At 45.3% G+C, this 21879-nt stretch overlaps 1 protein-coding gene across 1 annotated transcript in view; it reads right to left on the minus strand.

Annotated features, from left to right (window-relative positions):
• Positions 1-550: 550 nt before the first annotated feature.
• WNT3A (Wnt family member 3A) overlaps positions 551-21879 on the minus strand; it is an 88319-nt gene continuing 66990 nt past the window's right edge. The window contains exons 3-4 of the mRNA XM_074890974.1: positions 4015-4280; positions 551-1030 (exon numbers count right to left, since the gene is read on the minus strand). Of these exons, the coding sequence (XP_074747075.1) occupies positions 551-1030; positions 4015-4280 (746 nt within the window). The remainder of the gene's footprint in view (positions 1031-4014; positions 4281-21879) is intronic.

A 21879-nucleotide genomic window follows, 5' to 3' on the forward strand; every position in this document is an offset into this window, starting at 1 on the left:
GCAAAAGCAAAGGAGTATTTGTATTATTTTTTTAAAAAATTATTAATTTATCTGCTTTTATTTCTTTTGGTGCTGTTGTTGTTGCTCATATTATACAGAGTCTGGCCATTTGGGCATGTAGATAGATCTCAGAAAGCTTAGTGCTGCTGTCCAACACAACCTCTGCCTGGCTGAGGGAAAAGGAGATACTTAGGAAGATGCAAGTCTTTCAAAGGACACTTAATCACACGAGTCACTTCAAGTGGGTGAGAGCAGAGTAAATCCATGCTTTTGCTAATGCTCTTCTTTCCAGCTCTGTGTTGTTCACTGGTTGAAAAACTGCTCTCTCCTACAGGAGACATTGTTGGGGCATAACTTGTGTGACTGCCAGGTGTACCTCGGGATAGCCCAGAAGTCATTAGACCTATTCTATCCAACCAGTTTTAGCCTTTTTTAAAGTTTTTATTATTTTAATATCAAAAAAGTAGACTTCTCTCATGTCTGCAACCTCGGAGGAAGTAGGCTCAAATCCGTTTCTCCACTTGGAGCCCAGTGAAGGGTTTTGCCTGCTTTATTTGCACGTGTGGACATCGTAGACTCGTATGCACTCCTGGCAGCGGACGTAGCAGCACCAGTGGAAGATACAGTGGCACTTCTCTTTCCGTTTCTCAGTCCTTGTGTTGTGCCCACGGCCGCAGCACAAAAGGTCGCAACCATCAATCCCATGGGAAGTGACATTACAGATCCTGTCACGTGTCCCAAAGGAACCTGTCTCAGGGTTGGGCTCACAAAAGTTTGGTGAGTTCTCATAGTAAACTAGGTCCTTCTCAGTTGGGGCTTTGAAGAAGTTGTATTTGGGCCTTAGGGTCTCAACCCAGCCACGGGATTCTCGATGTTTTTCCACCACCATCTCAGAAGCGCTGTCATACTTGTCCTTGAGGTAGTCACCGATGACCCTGAAGTCTGGCTGAGACCACCAGCAGGTCTTCACTTCGCAGCTGCCTGAGAGGCCATGACATTTGCACTTAAGATGCATGAGTTCAATAATAGACTGAAAAAGAGGAGAGGAAAGGCAAAGAAGAAGGAAGACATTAGCCTATATTCAAAGCACATATTGCATTCTGCTATTTAGCCAGGATTTCCTAAAGAATTGCAGTGTTTTCATAGATATATTCACACACTTGTGAACAAAAGCCACCTTATCTTCCAGTCAATGCCCTGCACAGATGCTGGTCTAAGGCAGATAAAACCTCTGTAACTTTATTGTTTTCAGTGACTATCTCTGATTCCCACCCCAACTTTAAGCATCTAGCAAGTGCTTTCACTAAAGGCTGAAGAGATTTCTGTGCATACTAACTTTTATCTTATCAATGTTCATGTGTGAATATTACATTAGGTCATTCAAGAACACAGTTCAGACACATCTAGGCAGAGAAGCAAAAAACACACAAACCTACTAAAACAATGTCTTCGTAAATGAAATGTGTATTTATTCCACTGGAAATTAAAGAAATATGAATAATCCTAACCGTCTAGCACAGAATTCCATCTTTTACATATGTTTCATGTTTACTTAAGCAAACAAGGTTCTAGCCTTGCTGCAGCTATGTTCAGAAACCTAAAAAGTAATGTATTTTTATTTTAAAGCCAGGCTCATGATTTTTCTAAAGCCATTTCAAAGAAAAAGAATAGCAGCCCAACTTTTGATTTTGAAAGGCTCAGACTTCAACATAAAACACTGTCCTGGAATAAATGGAAAAGTGATTACTGATCCCAGAAGTCTGCTATTTGCTTTTACCTCTTATTAAATTAGTCTAAAGGTTTCTAGAGGTGCTGCCCTCCAGTATTCTGAGGTGGGAGACAGCCTTATGCAACTTACTTGATAATCTGCTTTTCAGACTGATCAGCAAATTTCCAGGTACATGAACAGACTAGTGCCAGCCTGAGTCTAAAAGATTTGCCATGAATCAGCACCTTGGTGTTCACCAGGTGCTTTCCTGTGTTATTTACAGAGTATCACCCGCCGCAAAGGAGGTTGTAATTAGCGATCAGAGAGAACCACAAAATGTTTGGTTCATATAATCATGCCGAACTTAATCAAAGTTTCTGGCAGAGTCGTAGGGTTTGAGTTCATATGGGAACTAGTATGAAACATTGTCTATGTCTCAGGTTCAGCTGGAAACGCTTGAGTATGGAGGCCTGGAAGAGCTGTCCTATGAGTGCTGGAACGGTGATGATGGAAAACACTAGTGCTTTATAGAACAATAGAATTTCAGTTAATGGTGTGACATCTGTTCTCTAATCTTTGACATCTGTAAAACATCTGAAAATAACTCAGTGTCAATAACAAGACTTACAGTAAAAAGACCTCTGCAGGCCTGTGATCACAGGGATGCTTGTTCAAAGCTCAGTTTTTCCAAGGAATCTCACTTTAAGGTAAATCCCTCCTTTCCACTCTACCCAGATTCTCCACAGTCCTATTTGTATCATTATTTATCCCAGCAATTGCCACCAGCAATGCATGATACCTTGGGGTACCTGGGATAATTTGGGCCAGTGCTGGAGGAAACCACATTATTGCCTGTAGTCATCTACATTGAAGAAAATGTATTGTTTCTGGTGATATTCCATTTTGAAAGTTGTATTCCCTATTTCAGACCAGCTCTCCTGCGGTGTGAGGTGGAATAACTCCACTGGAGTTTGATGGTGTCTGCCTGAGGAACTGAGACCGAAGTCCTAGCCTGCCTGAGGACAGTTGTTTCCTAGAAGAGTACTACTGTGGTGGCTTTGTTATAGCTCACTGCACAGTCCTATGTCCTGCTAGACATGTGTAAGGCCTTCTGCTGAGGGAACAAGGCCACGTTAATTTATTCTGATAACAGTGAGATATCTTTCCTCCACTGAGGGATAAGCTATCTCAAGTTTACTATATGAGAAAAAATGCTGTTATCTCAGAAAAGCTGCAGCATGGTCTCCATTAGCAAGAGCTCTGTGGTTCAGTTTCACAAATTGTTTCCCATAGATTACATTCTTCTGGTACTGAAGGGCTATTCTTGAGATGAAAAAGAGAATGTCCTCTTTCTAGGATTGTTCCACCTTATGGAAAAGATTCACTGTGTATGAGACAGTCACTGTGATGAGATTTTGTGCTTTCTGTTCCCTGATACATTTTGGTCCATGACTGAGCTGAAAACACAGTAGCTGGCTTTGGGGCATGGTCCAAGTTTAATCAGGAGGTACCAGTCATATTCCCTTTTATTTTCTTTAAATATCCCCTGGGAAATAGAACAGTGTTGAGAAGAGGGGTGGTGGGAAATACTGTCCTGCTCTTCCCCACCCTCAAGCCTACGGAGCAAGGTGGTGATCGCAGGGAAATGGACAGCTGCGCTCAAACTAGGACTTGGTTGCCTAAACACATGCATCTAATGCCATTTGTGAACTCCAGGGCTGTCTAAGACATCAGTCCCAAGGTGGCGGAGGACCTGCAGGAGCCACACAGTCTTTCCCAGTAACAGCCCAAGGACAGACTGGCTACTTCAGGGTATCTCAGTTTATATTAAAATGCAATTGCTTAAGCAGCTGAATCCTCTACATAAACCCTGGTCCATCTCTCTTAACTTCAGATGTCTACAGTACAGACGTCTCTGGCTGTACAGCTCACCTTCTTCCTACAGCCAATGGAGGGGAACGGGCACAGTTAGAACATCATTGACTGAGCTATTTCAAATGGTTCCTTCAAGCTGGGATGAAATCCCAGCCTAGACCTGTCTGTCTTGATCCGTTCTCTGTAAAAGATGTCTGGACAACTGACTCCAAGGTAGACATTTACATCTGGGTGGGTGAATTTACTTGTAGGTTTCATAGATCAGGTACATCCCTGACAAGAACTTTCATAAGGCAGGTATCATCATTTCATGATGTAAAACTGCCCAGATTTATGTTTCGTTTTTCCCCTCAGTTCCCTCCCACCGTTTATCATGGCAGGTAAGAAAAGATTAAAGGGAGATTGGAAAAGGTGAAACTAAATGTCCTTACGGTCCTTCCAGCTTCGTTGTTGTGCCTGTTCATGGCAGACCGAGCATCTGGTCTGTTCTCTCGGGCATCCGCAAACTCCCGAGACACCATGCTCCCAAACTCCACGTCCTCGCTGCAGCCCCCCCATTTCCAGCCTTCCCCGGGAGAGCCTTTGTGACGGGTGTCACAGCCGCAGATGGTGGCCGAGCCCTCGGCACAGGATCTGGTCACTGCGAAAGCCACTCCAGCAGAGGCAATGGCATGGACAAAGGCTGATTCCCTGGTAGCTGTGGAAGAGAGAAATCAATGAATAGTGGCCAGTGAAGGGACCACGCATGGCTTTGATCAGCCCCGTGAACACCTTCTCTCAAAGGCATGGCAGAAGACCAGGAAAATCTCCTCTTCCCTATGGTCTGCCTTGGACCTCCTCCAAAGATGTTTTCCTATACTAGGAAATAAGCTCCTGTGCAGACAGGACCAGGCTTGATTCAAAGTCAGCCAGGAAGTTTTGACTAAGGTCATCCTAAGGTCTTAGGATAGGGTCACGTCAGAACAAAAAGCAGTGCAAACCTGAGTTTCAGGGGGCATATGGAATGGCAATGCACCGCATAGCTGCACCCTGAGCTGCTGTCTTGGCTTCAGATGCACGGAATTTGGGCTATGTTCCCATAACATGGAAAATGCAGGTCTACACTTAATGACAGCCTCCACCCTTAGTGGTGGGACCAGCAACCGGTAAAGCACCTCCTCCTCCTCGACTGAGAGAGCTGCTGATGTCTGGAAGGTGGGAAAATGCCAGGATGCCCAGATACTCCTTAATCCTCATTATGTAAACTAAGCATTATCCCCATCCTGTGGCCACTTTCTTTTTCCTAGGCTGTCTAGCTCACTTAAAGACAGTGCTCAACATATGGCATCTTGTATCTATCCAAAGTTTTGCTCACTTATCTAATTAAGGGCCCTGTCAAGGGGACTGGAAATGAACTTTCGTTTTCTGCCCATTGCCTCAGGATGCTGGGTGGAATCAGACAAAAGATGTCATGGTTAGGGACTGAGGAGCCTTACTCTCTGTGAAGACCTTCCTTCATAGCCTTTCATCCTAGCTGGAGATGGGTGGGGAAGGGCAACTCAGCATTATGCTGGCTTTCCTGTATGACAGTGTTTTTTCTACACTGTGTCAAAATGAAAACCAAACATTTCAAACTGCTTTGAAAATGGGGAATATACCAAAATACGAGTTTTTATTCCCCCCCCCCCTCAGTTTTAGTCTCATTATGTTTCTTCACTCACTAGAAATGACCCTAGAGTTCAACATCACACCTCAGAAAACACCATTGCAATGCTTTTTGACTTCAGAAAAATGGCATTTTTGTCATGAACAGGGCTATTCTTAAACGCTTGAGGCAATGCTAAGATGTCACAATGATTCTGATAACTGGCCTCCCTTAACATCCTATCCCATTCCCCACAAGAGCTCACCTTGTGCCTTAGCCAAGAAAGCATGTTGTCTCTGACACCTTTCAGATGATTAGGCTAGGACAGTGTTGAAATATGAATGGATCCATAAAGGCAGAAGGTCAGGTTTTCAGTTGATGCAACTTCACCAGCTTCTCCTGAGCTTTGCATCAGCTGATGAGATGCCTACTCAAAACCGCTCAAACCTTCTCTGCACCGTATTTTGCTGATCTGAGCTTTCCCTGGGCATTTTGGCTTAATCTTTAGATGCTTCCAGGCTTTACTAATGCAAAGAGAGTTTAATATGCCAAACAAAAAAGCCAACATGTTCTTGGGGAGAAATCAAAGCTGCATGCTTGCAGAGCAGTCCCAGCGGGATTGAAGGCTTAAGCAAGAACTTGTGCAGCACTGCTACACTTTGGGAAGACTACCAAACACAACAATATGCAAATCAAATAATGTGCATGAACTTACAAGCCGAAGATATGAGCAATGTTCTGGAACATGTTGTCAATGCGCATCGTGAGGTTAGTAAGTCACTGAGGGCTAGAACCAAAAAAGGAAAATGCAGGAACCCTCAGTTCCACAATGTGATTTTGAAAAACCCTTATTCAGCATCTGTCCAGCCTAGAGGATCTCAGCTTCCTGCAAATGGTGACCATGTAGTTTCTGAGCTGTGTGAAAGTTTAGCTTTTGAGCTTGAACAGATGAATTCAGTTCTAACAGGACTGGGAACTTGATATCTCACACTTGCCTAAGCCCAGGTGGGATCCAAAAACCAAATTTTGGGGGTGGGGATCTTTGTATGATGTCTCCAAGGACACTGATGACCAGACCTGGGGTCTGTGAAAGGCAAAGGCTTCTCATAGAAGCCAGTTAGATAAGTTGGTAGGATGAATGCCATTACCCTCTGGCAGGGAGGTAGAAGGTATAATACCTGACCAGAGGATAGCTAACACACCTTCCACTTCCTCCCATTGTGGCCTAATCTTGAAACCTTTTGATATGCTGCTGTGCCATGGACAGGAGAGGAAGATGATAATAATTCTTTCTCTTCTTGTTCTTGTTCTTGTTCTTGTTCTTGTTCTTCCTCTTCCTCTTCTTCTTCTTCTTCTTCTTCTTCTTCTTCTTCTTCTTCTTCTTCTTCTTCTTCTTCTTCTTCTTCTTCTTCTTCTTCTTCTTCTTCTTCTTCTTCTTCTTCTTCTTCCTCTTCTTCTTCCCCCTTCTGTCTCACAGCTGTAATGGCTAAAGCACGTTGCTTGGATAGGTTAGCTCTCATGTCTTGGGAACCACCCCTTCCTCTGCTCAGGAGGAGAGACCTGATCCAAGGCCTTTGGCTATTTGGGAAGGTGCTGTAGGTGCTGAACTGATGTTTGCAAATGCCATGGAGAGTCCCTGTGCCTTGCCATGCTGGGACTGAAAAGAAAGCATCTACAGCCATGGTGTTTGTGCAGAAAACCTTCTCCTGAGTGGGTATGAGAGCGATGGCCTTGGCTTAGGAGTCCACAGGTCATGGATCCCACCTGGGCTTCAGCAGGAGCCATTAGCTCAGAACAGAGGTGCTTCTCTGTGCATACAGGTGCAGAGCTCACCAAACCACAAGGGAGCTTCAGGCAATGCAGCCAGAGGGTCTGCAGAATTTGTGCATTTGCCAGGACTTGGTCGTAGCTAAACAAGATATTACAGGACAGCTTTGGTTGTAGATACCCATTCCTAAACCCCAGACCTGTTACCTAAACTCTTCACTGTTGCTAGATATTGCAGAAAACCTACAGCTCCAGGAGGGTATTGATAGGATTTGCCTTAAGGAACACCCATTATACTCAGCTCTTCTCTTCCCAGAAAGATCCCAATGCCTTTTACAGCCTGTATAGGCTGTAATCACTCCCCTGCTTTTGAAATGCAGCCACCCCTGGGGTGGAGTGCAGCCACCACTTAACAGCACACAACAGGAAGCAAATAGCATTGTATCTGATTGTAACTACCTGGGGAATGTAGGCAGGCAGAGCAAAGAACCTGAGATCTGGCCCCGGGCACTGAGGTTAGGAGTTTGTCTCTTGAGAAAGTTGCAGCTGATCTCTTAATGACTCCATGAAATTAGGGCACTGGGTTTACATCTCCTACCCCTAACTTAAGGCACCGAGTTCAATATTGACGCAGATGGAAGAGCGCCATCGCGTGAATCACGTCCTGCCACCTCCTAAGTTATAGGACTGTCCTCCAATTACTGAGCAGACCTGACCCTGCTGAGCTCTGAAGAGCTCCTCAGGTAGCCGGAGGCGGTGTGGCTGCAGGAATGGAGAAGGAGTGTATAGAGATACAGATAAGCAGAAGGAAAGCATGCACTTGTAATGGAAATGAGGGGTTATTAAGGTGCCATATAAAAATGCAAGAGACTTAGCAAAGATAACAGGAAAGTGCAGTATATTTGTCAGGTCGCCTCATTCCTCTCTGGGTGGTTCTGGTAGCAGGAGACAAGCAGCTCGTTAGGACTTGAAGAGAGTTTCTGGAAAGTCATCTGGCAAGAGAAGGTTAATAGGGACTAATACCTCACAGGGATGTTGACTTAAGAGCATTTTAACCACTTTGTTTTCAGTGCAGCACTAGGTCACCAAAGCTCTGGCTTCAGCTTGTTTAATTCCTGCCTGCTCCCGAATTTCCCTGCAGGGCTTAGAGACTTGGGCGGCTGGCACTTCAAGGTACTCTGTTCTGGACCCTTTTGTGGGGGTTGGCTGTCAGTGTAAAAAGTGCTGAGACTTACAGAGGGTCTTTAGGGATGCTTTATAGACGGCCCCTAATACAGAGCTCTCCAAGTCACTGGTCACTTCTGGAAACTGTTTCCGAAGGAGCCCGGCCTATGAAGCTGAGAGACCGAATGTCCTGTGCAGAACACCTCTGACCACCCTGTCTAAGCAGCAGAAACATCTTGGGATGCAAAAACACATGGCTGAGCAGTATCAATATGAGAATTCAGGGGCCTGAGGATGAGGGCATTTTTATGTGAATTTGGGCAAATCCTTTAGTCAGCCTGTGCTTCTGCTTCCTTATCCATATACCTGAGGACAATCCTGCTTATCTCCTCAGGAGCCTGCAATGCTAAATTCAGTGATGTCTTCAGAATTCTGGGTAGAAGGTGTTGGAGCTGAGCAGAGGGTCCTCAAGTTGTGGGATGAGGAAGGCAAATGAATAACTGCATGAATATATGAAACCTGTTCTCAAGTGTTCTTCTGTCCAGACAGTGACTTATTTTCCCTAAATCTTCTTCTGCATGACTAAATGATTAACCCCAGGTCAGGTAGATATCCCTGATAGATATGTGGAAGGAAGGACTACAGTAATGTAGAAGGATGAACATAATGGTTTATTTTGGTCTTAAAAAGCTACAGTCCCTTTTAACCACTTTTTACCATAGTATTGAGCCCTGTTGTTCCCACTCTTGACACCCTAAATCTTTCCTTCCTCCCTGCACAGTGGCCTGGTGGGAACAACAAGTTCCTGGGACAGGGCAACACAACCCACCTTCAGATGTGTTGAGAGATGAAGTTGCAAGTCTTGTGTCCTGGTCCACAGCTTGAAGAACTAAGGGGTATTTTAGAAAGGGGGCACTGCTGTTTCCACTGATTGCTCTTTAAAAGAAAGCAGTGAGATCTGTGCAGTCTTGGAAGGAAGGAAGGAAGGAAGGAAGGAAGGAAGGAAGGAAGGAAGGAAGGAAGGAAGGAAGGAAGGAAGGAAGGAAGGAAGGAAGGAAGGAAGGAAGGAAGGAAGGAAGGAAGGAAGGAAGGAAGGAAGGAAAGAAAGAAGGAAAGAAGGAAAGAAGGAAAGAAAGAAAGAAAGAAAGAAAGAAAGAAAGAAAGAAAGAAAGAAAGAAAGAAAGAAAGAAAGAAAGAAAGAAAGAAAGAGAGAAAGAAAGAGAGAAAGAGAGAGAGAGAGAGAGAGAGAAAGAGAGAAAGAGAGAAAGAGAGAAAGAGAGAAAGAGAGAAAGAAAGAGAAAGAGAGAAAGAGAGAAAAAGAAAGAAAGAGAGCAAGAGAGCAAGAGAGCAAGAAAGAAAGAAAGACACTGCAATGGTGTGGCTGCAAGGTGTTTCTGACACCACAGCCTTCTTGAGTGCTCTTGGGAGAGTCACCTAGGAAGCAGGGTAAAATGGAGAAAATATCATAGCAGGACTGTGGGAAGGAGACATGCTGTTTTCTCTGAGCTTTGTTTTTCAAAGTTAAAAGACAAGAGAAAGCTAGCTGTTGTTTCAGCTACTTCAGACACCAGACACCCATCTCTGAGGGGTGGAAGTTGTAAAGTCTTTCCAACACTTGTCTAGTCGGGCATGTACCCAGGGAGTGTGAGAAAGGGTTTCAATTCCCTCCTTGGCTTGAGGGGATACAAACCCACAACTGTCATGCTAGGATTTGCACAACAGTTGACACTACATTGACTCTGGATTAAAAAAAAAGAAATAAATCTAAATAAACCTCAAGAACCAAGAAACTGGAAATAAAACTGGGGGCAGACTAGTACTTCTGGTATTTGGAGCCAGCACAGCCCTGACTCTTACACTGGGGGCTTGTCCTAACAGCTCAGTTTCCCCCTGATTACTATGGTTGGGGTTCTTCTTGCAGGTTAGACATCATGGGGATTGCAGGGGAGGAAGGCGTTGTCCAATGGAGGAAGATGGTGAGGAATATGTGAAGTGAGCTTTGAGAATTTTGGAAACCCAGTCTTTGACTCAGGTGAGGTAAATTTTATTTTTGACTATAGCATAAAGAGGACTACCCAACTGCTATCAGCACACTGTGGTCTCCTTGAATCCATCAAGAGAGTCACATTACTTAGATGCGGGAGGAGAGCTGTGCTATTCCCTTGTGGGGAGGGTCAACCATGAACACCTCCATGGTGAAAACTAAGCCAGAAGGGTTTGAATGAAAGGCCAATGTTGCACCACTTTGGATGAGAAAGAAGGATGCCAGAAAGACTAATACCAAATGCTCCTCACCATGGATGCAGGGGCTGAAGCACTGATGGTGTAAAAGTCAGTGCCTGCTCCTTATTTGCAACTACACTGAAGCCAAGGCTGGAGGAAAGCCTCAGCTCTGAAGGGTACCTCTCAGAGCTACTTTGAGCCCAAGCTTCATCAGTTGCTAAGTTGATGGTGACCCCCCCCCAGAGAAGTGGGATTCTTTAGGCTCACACTGACAGCCTTGCAGGCACAACTACTTTCTGAACAGCAGAAGTGAAATCCAATGGGACTGGTGAGTCAGAGCTCACAGAAGCTGCAAAAATATGCAGGCATCACTACTGGTTTATACTAACATGAATGGCCTGCTGGCCCTGAAATCTGTGAGCAGGGTAAGCAAGGACCACCTGCAGCAATGCAGCCTTTCTTGTCCCAGATACCAGCAGAAGGTACTCCAGTCCCTCAGCCCAGCTGGCCTCTGTGCTAAACTTGCCAACCACTAGATCTCTCGGAGCCAAGAACTGAGGGTTCAGGACATGGGGATGATGCCCCCGCCTTATGATGCTCTTTGCACTAAAGGGGGTTTATAAGAAAGATGGGGACAGACGTTTTAGTAGGGCTTGTTGTGATAGGACGAAGGATAATGGTTTTAAACTAAAAGAGGGTAGATTCAGACTAGATATAAAGAAGACATTTTTTACAATGAGGGTGGTGAGACACTGGAACAGGTAGCCCAGAGAGGTAGATGCCCCATCCCTGGAAACGTTCAAGGTCACATTGGATGGGGCTCTGAACAACCTGATCTAGCTGAATATGTCTCTGTTCATTGCAGGAGGGTTGGACTAGGTGTCCTTTAGAGGTCTCTTCCTACCCAAACCACATCTGGTTCTGAAAAATGAAGGGTCACATCTCATAGCACAGGGCATGTTTCTCCCCAGGGAAAGGAGGAGGGAATGTGGGAAAAAAATGTTAAAAGATTTTGTGGGTTTTTTTTATGATCACAAAGAAGGAAATCATTTGCCAATCAGAACTATTAAATATTGGCACGGCACCAGGTGAAGACGGAGAACAGGGAACCCCTTGGCACATGCCAGCTGACAGATCCATCTATGGTGCAGAGACAGTGCCCAACTGCTGGAGGGGAAAAAGCATTGTTCCCATCATAGAGGAGGAGGAGGATCACAGTGGTGTCACGGCTGCTGAGAGCCTGACATTGCTTGTGGGGAAAACACTGGGAACGTTGGAAACAAAATATTGGCGCTCACAGACTTGGAGGCAGGCGAGCTTCAGTTTCAGCACATTCCTCTCGATTGTAGCAATAGAGGATCCCATCTCAGATAAACCAACTGAAAGGGCTTTACATAAGCTGTCTGGCTCAGCCTCAAGCTTCCTTCAACTCGTCTCTGGAGAGGCCCTTGTTTCCAGTGTTCATATTTCCCCTGGCCCATCCTCACCAACCTCATCATGTTGGTTTCCTGCAACAGCATCTTTTGGCCTGACACTGAAGGCTCTCCAATTACCCCCTTACTTCTCAAAAGGGGATTCTTGTACCATGCTTGTTGTTTGCTTTCAAAGATTCACCTTCTACCCATTAGGAAAGGTGGAGAAGAGCAAGCTGTGGCCTTGGATGCTCTCAACACAAGGATTACAAAGGGAGGGGACAAGTCAGGCTTCCTGGTGGGAGGGTGAATCATTCCACAGAGCACATTCCTAAACTTCACAACACCTATTCTTACTAGGTATATTGGAAAATGCTTTCCAAAGTCCAAACTTCAGGAAGAGATCCTGAGTTTCTTTAAAGCTTTCATTTCTTTACTTGGTGTCACTCCCAAGTCTAAACAGAAGCAGCCAAGTGTCCCGACTCTGATTTTCTTCTCAATCACAGCAGTATCAGACAGAAAGTCCTTGTTGTTACTCTGAGAGGACTCTGGAGACTTTAATAAGATCAGAGTCTGGTGGCTGCCTTACATGACAGAGGAGAGGGGCAAAAGGGAGGACTTTTCTCCTCACCCAGTACTGCATGATGCCTTATTACCCTAGGAATGATGCTTATGCTTGGATCATTCGTTTTCCATATGGCCTTCCATAAGAACATCAGTACCTCAAGCTGCCTCTGTGCTGAGCTGTGTGGACATGGCTACTTTCTTATCAGCACCTCATCTGGGCTTATATCCATTATAGGTCTTGGCAGTACCCCCAGGACTTTCCAGAGCAACTCTGCATTGCACAGAGAAGACATGTCCAGAGCTATATAATCTTGTCCAGAAGATCATGATTGCATGGGATCCTTTGGACAAGAGTGGAGCCTAAATGATTGTCTGGGATCCCTTGGATGCAGAAGGATCACTCAGTCCATTCCTCAAAGGTCTGTTTGTAAGACTACAGTCTCAGTGTAGATTCGAAGAATGACCTGAATGGTTTGGAGACATAGACCAGTGAAACCCAAAAGCCTGGTGCTGTTTCCTGTTGTGTAGGCTTCTCTCAGGTCCCCCAGTCTTTAGCAGCATTTCCCAAGTGGCTTTATCTCCAAGTCTGAGGAAGCCTGTTTTGCAGAAACAGCAGTTCTTGGGGGCTGCAGGTAATTGAGGCTTTCAGGTCTAACCCTGGAATGGGGTGGGGGTGGCTCCAAGAGCAGATGTAGCAGTGGGAGAAATGCAGCTTCGGAGCACCCACACTGCAGCCGGTGATGCGAGCCAGGAGCTGTCCCCATGAATCCGGGCTCTGCATGACACCACAGCCTATGCCCTTCTTCACAGAGAGCCATGCCAACTCCATGCCCAGCTGATTCTGCACTGTTTCTCACCAAAATCCAGCTCCGGGGTTTGTTTGACTTTTTTATCCTTTTAAAAATCAGGCCCCTAAATGCAAAGACTTATGCAAATGCAAAGCATAATAACAAGAAGCTAACCACACTTTTGCATATCTTAAAGGAAAGGTTAGGTTTGGGTCCCATCTGTGTTTTGAACGAAGTTCTGATTGAGTTCTTGTTTCCTCTGAACCAGCGTGCTAGTGTCAACACATCCCTGGGAAGATGAAAGGCCCTAAAAAGACATTTGATCAGATTAGCTGTGATTCAGATCATTGGAGGGAAATTATTAAATGGGCAATTCCTGCCAGGGAACATGAAGGCGATACAGATAAGAGAGAATGTTGGATTGAAGGAGATTGGATTAACAGTTTGTAAAATCCTGAAGGGCAAGTTCCCCTAAAACATCTGAAAGATGGGTTTTTTCTTTTTTTTTTTTTCCTTCTTTTTTTTTTTTTACTTTTTTTCTGCTGGTTGCTTATGATTATTGTTGCACCCAGCACAACAGACCTGCAACCTCCAGCGCAGTGCTTGCACTTCCAAACCTTTCATGCTCTACCTGAAACAGGTAGAGCCAGATTGTCAGACGCTGGAGCAGCCCGGGAGCCTTGTGCAGGGCTCTGGGAGCAGGGCCGTTGCTCCCTGCCACCCTCCCAGCCCTTGTGTGAGCCGAGAGTGGGTTGAGGGCTGGCATGCTCTCGCTAATTAGCTACTGTCAAAATAACCCCAGGTCTACTGTCAAAATAACCCCAGGTGATTGCAGGTAAACAGACCCCCAAGATAGGCAAATCAGCAGGACAGTCTGGTATCAGTAACCCAAGTCTGATACCTGCAAAGCAAACATCCCTCTATCTCTCTCTCTATCGCCCTATCTCTCTGTCAATCTAATCATTACCATGTATGTCTCCCTACCTACCCTGCTTAATGCAAGCACGTTTTATCTGTCTTTCTGTTGGCTTGGTCATGTGTGAAACACTCGGCGTCTGATCCCCTCCTCCCACCATCCCGTAAATGCCTCCTTCTGAATATTTCATTGCTGTCTCGAGTCCTGAAACAGCATGGTCCTCCCGGCCCTTCGAACCGCCCCAAATTACCCCGACCCCTCATCTCCCCAATGGCCCCATGTCCCTGGGACGCTCTAGACAAAAGGACGCTGTGTGCCAATTGAGGGTTATTAGCAGAGATACAGCGTGCTCATTGTGGCAGGACCAAGTCCTTAATGAAAGGATAAGGTGGAAAAGGAGCAGGGAAGGACTGGGGTGAAATTGTCCAGGGTGCCTCCCAGGTTAAAGGATCATCAGGGTCCTTTCTGGACTCAAAAAAAAAAAAAAAAAAAGGCAAGAAAAAAAAGGCAAGCCCCAAAGACTTCTATGCAAAACAACCCCTCTGGTCAATAGGATACAGGGAAGAAAAAAAAATAATAACTGTATTCTGTTATCAGAAGCAACATGGTTGAACAAAAGGATCGCCTTCGCCCACCTGAGAATGGAATGTGAGGCTCCATTTCGCTGCTCTGATCGTATTTGACAGCCCCCCTCGAGACTGCCTGGTTGGTATGGCAAATCGTCCTTATTACCTGCTGGGGTGAATGAATCCCCCTTTGTGCTGGCACTGTCACGCTGCATTAGGTTGACAATGGCCTGAGATATTTTATATGAAATTTGCCCTCACTTGTGATTAGCCAGCACCAACTAAGTCATAGCAACCTAGAACTATGCATTGGCCGGGCCCCGTTGTCGGCCGAAAGGGAAATCCCTATTCAAATGGTTTAATAAAACAATCTAAAGGGCGTGTGAATCGTGAAAAGCATTTTCACTTTTCTCTTTAGCTTAATCTCATGGTCGCTGGGATATTGTGCTCTGAGCAGACCCCAGCAGGGTGTGGGCTAAGGTCCCCCATCAACTTCTTTTACAGCCTCCTTTTCTGCGAGTTAATGATATACCGGTGTGATTGCCTCCCGCAGCAAGAAGAAACACGCATTTGATGAAAAGGATGGACCTCCTAACACATCCTAAATGGCAACAATTTCTCATCCAAAGGTCACAGGTCATAACCTGGATTTTGAATCACCACCCAGATCTTTTTCAAAGCCCTGCTAAAGCTGGGGGATTCTGCAAGGCCGTTTTACACACAGACACACACACACACACCCCAAGACACTGCGTTATCTCCAGAAGTTCCTGCTCTGCTTGAGTGCTGAGTTTAGTGTTTGGAAACAATTGGATTTTCCCCTAGTTTTGGGCTACAGTTTGCTGCTTTTCACGTCCTCTCAACCCTGGGTTGCAACACAGGAAAAAGCACAAGATGGAGGTGGGCAATGCAAAGATGCATGGTCTCTCTGCAAGCCACCTCCTGAGCATCCCCAGAGGGTCACCCAGAGCTCAGCAGCACCCAGGGTACAAGCAGGACCCTTGGCTGAATCAGCAGCTGGCCATTCATCCAAAACCTGTCACACTCCCATCCCTGAGCATCACCTCCAGCAAGGTTCAAGGTCTGCAAACTCTCCCTGCTCTCTTGCAGATGTGGAAAAGCCTCCCCAGTGCTGACCCCCTCAATAAGCAAGATCTCCCATGCACGCCAAGATGCAGCCGCAGAGATCTGGCTGTGGAGTGGGAGGAGGGGGAAGGAGAAGTGCAGGGTTCCCCTTTTGCATTTTTGCTCCTCTTCCTTGCCCAGGCTGGGAAGCAGAGGAAGGCAGTGGCAGTGGGTGCAGGGTCTCCACAAGACTAGCTGAAAGCCGGGTGCTCATCTTAACGTTTACCTAAACAGAGAAACACTTTGAGTCTGCAAAATGAGGCTGGAAATCCCCGGGGAAACAAGCTCCCTCATGAACCTCCCACAGCCGAGCTTCCAAGCGCAAATGAAAGGGGAAAGCAGCAACAGGGACCTGTTTTGTTTTCACCACTTTCCTTTCCTATTCTGCATTTCCCCCTTTCCCATCATGAAGCCTTGGGCCAGGTGGGGGGTTCCTCTGTCGGTTGTACGTCAATATTCTCGCTTGATTTTTTCCCACCAGAGCTCAGCAAGAAGAGCAAGGCTGCAGGGAACACGCACAATGAAAGCAGCCCGGGCTCTCACGAGGGATCCTTTTTGCTTTCAAAATCCACATTAGCCTCTCCTAAAAGGTGTTCACACGAGCTGTGGTATGTTTCCATTGCAGTTCTCCACATAATTGTAATCTATGTGGGGCAAGGAGTGATTTTGTTATTATGTGCTTGTACAGTATTTAGCACAATGGGGCCCTGATCTCTGCTTGGGGCCTCAGAGTCCCCTGTAATACAAATAATTAACCATAATAGAGCTGGGAAAAATATCTTAATAAAACCATGGAATCAATTTGAGGCAATTAAGCAATTTTTCTGCTTGCAGAAGTTTTTGCTTTACAGGCTCAGTTTGGAGAAGGGAGGGGGTTTTGGGTGCTGGGGGAACTGCAGGAAACTGCTCATCCCCCTGAAGTAGGCTTTGGCAATCTTTTTTTTTTTTTTTTTTTTTTTTGTTGTTTCTGTGGGTTTCAGTTTCATCCAGTTGGGGAGGCAGAAAATTTTTATGCAGCTCCCAAAGCACAAAAGCCACTTTTTATAAATAGCTTTTTATAAATAGGAAGCATGGTTTGGAGGCTGGATCTGTGGTTCCTGAGGGAGAAGGGGCTCAGTCCTAAACAGCATGACTTTTGAACAGCTCATCTGCCCTGCCTCTGCCCCAGCTGCCCACCTGTGAAATGGAGAACAATCATTATCTTCCTGCTTTCTAATCCCAAGTACTTGAGGATGCAGCTAGCTGCTAAAGCAGTAGGGATTGCAGATCTATTTAGACAGTAAGGAGTTTCAAAGCCGTGGACACAGACTGGATGATTTACAAGCAATTAGAAGTCAGCAGATAAGCTTTGGATGACAGATACTCTGATTATAGTTGAAGCTCTTGTATAATTTGCAAAGGGAAAAGGGAGCTAAATATATTGAACGCTTGTCTAAAGTTGTATTCAGTTCTGTACTTGTCCATCACGGAGGGAGTGCATGTGAGGACTACAGCAAGGAGCACATCTTCTAAGGGTGGGCAAACTAACAAATCTACTGGCTCACTCAACCAAAACAGTAGCTCAAGAGCTGAACTACACCACCCTTTTCTGAAGGAAACAGCTATACCCTCCATAAACGCATCTGTGGGCCAAGGGCGTGCAGACCCCACACTTTGTCATACATAGATCTTTTCTGACCAAGTCTTTGCAGGAACTCTTCTTACCAACAGTCATGTTCTAAGCGGCATTCCCTTAAATCTTTTAGTCCTAGGAAGACACAATCAGAATAATCACAACAGAAAAAACGAAAAAGATATCCCTCCGTACACCATTGTGCATTGACAGTATGGCTAAGGCAAGTCTGTGAACTGCTGATCAGCCTGGTGTTGGTCCCAGACATGGATAAATGAGTCCTAGAACTTAAAAATTGAAGAAAAAGATCTGCACCACAATGATTTCAAAGTACACCTCACCCTCTACTGCATGTATGTCCTAATAATGGTTCAGTTTAGCTGCCACAAAGAGTTAGCCTGTTTTCCTACCGGACTGAAAATGTCATCAGTTTGATTTGGGAAGCCAAGAAAAAACATGCAAGGTGAATACTTGGCTAGGAGACCACCTGGTGATCTGTCAGACCCAGAGTAAGAGAGAGAGCTTGAGTTCTTGGTGAATATAAGAGCACAGAAATTAACTAAATGGATGTTTTCCATCAGCTTCAATGTCAAGTGATACACTGGGGTTAAAAAATAATAATATCAACAATAAAATAGCCATAATTTGTATCTACTTGTGATTTAAAACAGTGAAGCTCTCACACACACAAACAGCGAAGCTCTCACACACACAAACAGCATCTACCTTGCCCCCACCAAATCGGCTTCTTGTCATGGACAACCATCCACCCATGTGCCTGTGCCCACACTAGTGAAGTGGGTGACATGCAGTTCCCATCCTGCTGTGTGGGCAACTGCCACATGTTCTTACTGCAGGGATAAGGAGCCAGCTCAAGGAGTGAGCTGTCTTCAACTGGAACATCCAACCTGGGTTAGGAGAATGGTCTGGGTTTTCTTATGCCCACCAAGAAGGTCTCAGACATGCCGATTTCTGTTCCTCACTGACCCACGTAGATTTTTGAACCAGTGACCCCAAAACAATTTCGAAATTGTGGATAGATGCTGTCAAGACTCAGTTCTGCTGCTGCACGATCCCTCCCATAATCAGAACTGCAGCACAGTTGTTGCAGCATGAGATACCTACTTGACCTCAAAAAAAAAAGCCCTGCTGTTGAAGAAAAGGATACCAAACAACTCCAGACGACTTTCTCAACCAGTCATCATTTGTATTCATAAGACAAGCCAAGTTCATTAATCTTATGCGTACCTTATTTTGCCCAGGTTTCTTAAGCTCGAATAACACCCACCTACCTAATTACAGAGATGCAGTTTTCTCGCCCAGCCCCGTGCCATACACTTGTCAGCCCTCGTGGCAAGCAGAGCTGGAAGTGTGCAGAGATGCCCTCTCCTATGGAGATGATCTCTTCCAGTCTGAACTGCACATGGGTTTTGCCCTCCCAGGCAAGGAAAATGGTGGGAACCCAGAATGTGAATAACCTCCAGGTAGGGATTGGAGTCTCTCTGAAGAGAGATGGGGGCTGTGAGCGAGTGGGAAAAAGAGGCAAGTGCTGTGGGTTTTGATCCAGCTTCGATCTCTGTCTCAGGGCTCACCCATTTCGAGACAAATGATAACATATCCTTTGATGAAGCATTCCCTTCCTCAGGCTATATGTCATTATGGTGTTTTTGCTTCTTCTCTTTCACATTGTGGGGCTTTTCCAGAGCTTTGCCAACCTGATAGCAAGAAAACTGGCAATATACTTCTCATTCTTGCTGCTTTTAATTCACCAAATGCCTGTTTGCTCTTATGTCAACCCTACCTTCTTATTTGACAACTGGACATGATGTTATTCCTGATTTTGCATCTGCTGTTCTGCTACAGGTTCTTAAAGAGCATCCACACCCCATGGCTATGGGTGTGTGCACTCAAGAGTTGGTGGGAACAACTCATGGCTCCTTATCCAGCATATTAACTTGGAGGGGAGGAAGGGTGATGACCTGTTCTGCCTACACGGTCTTTGGTGACTTTAGTGGGAGTGGAAGGTATTTGCCAAATGCTGGAGGAACCTAGTACCTTAAGGGTTTACTGACAGTGCACATCGCTTTCATCCCTGCCTATCTTACAGCAACAAAATCAAAGCTACGCATCCTGTAGTCTCTTGGGATGGGAACTGCTAAAGATTCCTCTCTTGTTGTTAAATGTAAGCTCCCTCGGTGACAACACTGCTGCTGCCCTATGTAATGAGTGGGGATAGATGATATGTGAAGTGCAGAAAAAAAAAAAGAAGAACCAAGAACCCTTAGGAAATGTCTTTGAAAATCAGTTACTGAATAAATTGGGTAAATTAAAAAGTATATTTTGGCCACCAGCAGAACAACATGTGGCCTGATTCTCCTCTTGGCCTGATGCAAATCAGAATAACCTTTATCTCATTCACTGGAAGTAGCAGAAAAGTTAAGTCAGCGTAATTAGGGGTGCATCTTGGTATAGGAGTATTTTTTTCCTACAGAACGCTTACTTTTTCTAAGGAGACACCTCACTTCTTGTTATTTTGCATGAAACTGATATCTAGATGCACTGGCAGGTTCAACCTCTGTTCCAGAAAACCTTAAAATCATAGATATCAGACTTGGACCTCGCACCCTTCTGCCCAAAGGCAGGATCCACTCTGCCTAAACTATCCCTGACAGATGTTTGTCTAACCTGTTCTCAAAAACCTCCCAGGTCGGAGCTTCCACCCCTTCCCGAGGCAATTTATCCTCATGCTTCACTACTCTTACCGTTAGACCGCTCTTCCTAAAGTCTAGTCCCAGTCCCCTGGCTGCAATTGATGTGGACATGGGGGAGAACTTGTCAAATTAACCTGGGCAAACCAAAGGAGGAGGTGGAAGTGCAAGGAAGAGAGGAAAACAAAGTAATGCTGTGAAGTTGCATAGCAGATCAGTGGCAGAGCTGGAAATAGAGCTCAGTTCCCTTGAGTCCGTGACTTATGCCTGCGTAAACGAGGGAGTCCTTACCTTATTAATCCCACTGGGTACCTCGCTTTTCTTCTGGCCTTTTTTTCTGTGCTCCCTCTTCGCACTCGCTTCCATCTCTCATGTTAATTTTCCTTGCCTTTCAGCATCTCACATGTGCCCTCAGAGGGAGAGGCTGTTGTAACATACGCAGTCTTTGACTGATTCATCCCTTTGCTTATTCATGACTAACACTCATGCTATTTGTCTAACTATTTCGCTTGATGTACATTTAATATGTAAAAGTTTAATTAAAGTGTTATTCATAAAAAAATATCTGGGCCAATTTAATATTTTTTTTTTTTTTAAATACCCAAAGGGAATATTTCAATTAGGGACTAAATGCCAGAAAACACTGTCAGATTTTTTCCCCCATCTCTAATCAAAGCAGCAGGTTTTGATATTACAAAGAAAAAGCCACCAAAACCACAACAATATTTACAGGAATTCACTCTGCAGGTGCAGAGATCAGTCCTGAGAGAAGCTGAGAACTTCCAGCTCTCGATGGAAACCCGTGGAAGTTACTCTGAGGAGAAGCCAACTACATACCCAGAGCCAGCTCCTTACCTAGTGGATCAGAACTAATGCTCTGATTGGAGAATCTGCTGAATCTTTCTAATCAGCTTGGTCCTGCAACCTTTAATCATGCAAATGGCTCACGTCTTCAGTGCAGTTCCAGACTTGCCAGCAAAAGGCTTGTAGGACTGAGTATGGCAAGGGGAATTGGGATCTGTACTGGCACAACAAAGTTTCTGACGGTTATGGGCCTGAAAATGCATCCCTTCTATTAGATGCTTCTCCCACATTAGCTGGGAGGGGTAAAAGCTCTTGGGCTTGCATATTACATGGCCCAACAAGTCTCTTTAGTGGACGTCATTCAGGAGCTTAGCGGATATATTAGTATTTCCTGCTTCCAGATAGGCAGGGACTACCAAAATGAAAGAGTTAGATGGAAACTGTGGCCCCAAAAACCACAGCAAACATCTGAATTTGTTTATCCTAAGAGGACCAACTTGGTTTGGGTCTTGGGAAAAGGCCGAGTTCAAATCACCCAATCTTCAGTTTAACATCATCCAGACCTGATTTACAACCTTGGTCAGAAAGTCTTGTCTCCAGCAATTTCAGGTAACTGTAATAGTGGTTCAGTTCAAAAGTCTGCCCAGGACAACACCCCACAACAAGGCTAGGTGTGTTATATGCAGTGCACAGTGGGTGGTATAATAGTGAGGACACAGAAGTCTTGCGTGACTTCTGGTGCTCACAGCGTGCAACACCAGTCAGTGCTGATGGTGACCCTTGGCCTCCCTACTCCTTCCCAATCTCCTGTCATCCACCACAAGCCACGAAAACTTGTGCTCCCTAATACTCCTAGTGCTCCCTATCAAACTTAAGACTTTCAGCATGAAATAGGAAAGCCTCAAGAGCAGTAACGACCAGAATGTCACCCACATCCCAAGTGGACTTCACTCCATAGCTGACATCTACTTATAGGTTTTTGAGACCTTTTCAAGGGTTTTCAAGACTTGTGAAAGTTTT

The sequence above is a fragment of the Strix uralensis genome, chromosome 1 (assembly GCF_047716275.1).
Source record: "Strix uralensis isolate ZFMK-TIS-50842 chromosome 1, bStrUra1, whole genome shotgun sequence".
NCBI lineage: Eukaryota > Metazoa > Chordata > Aves > Strigiformes > Strigidae > Strix > Strix uralensis.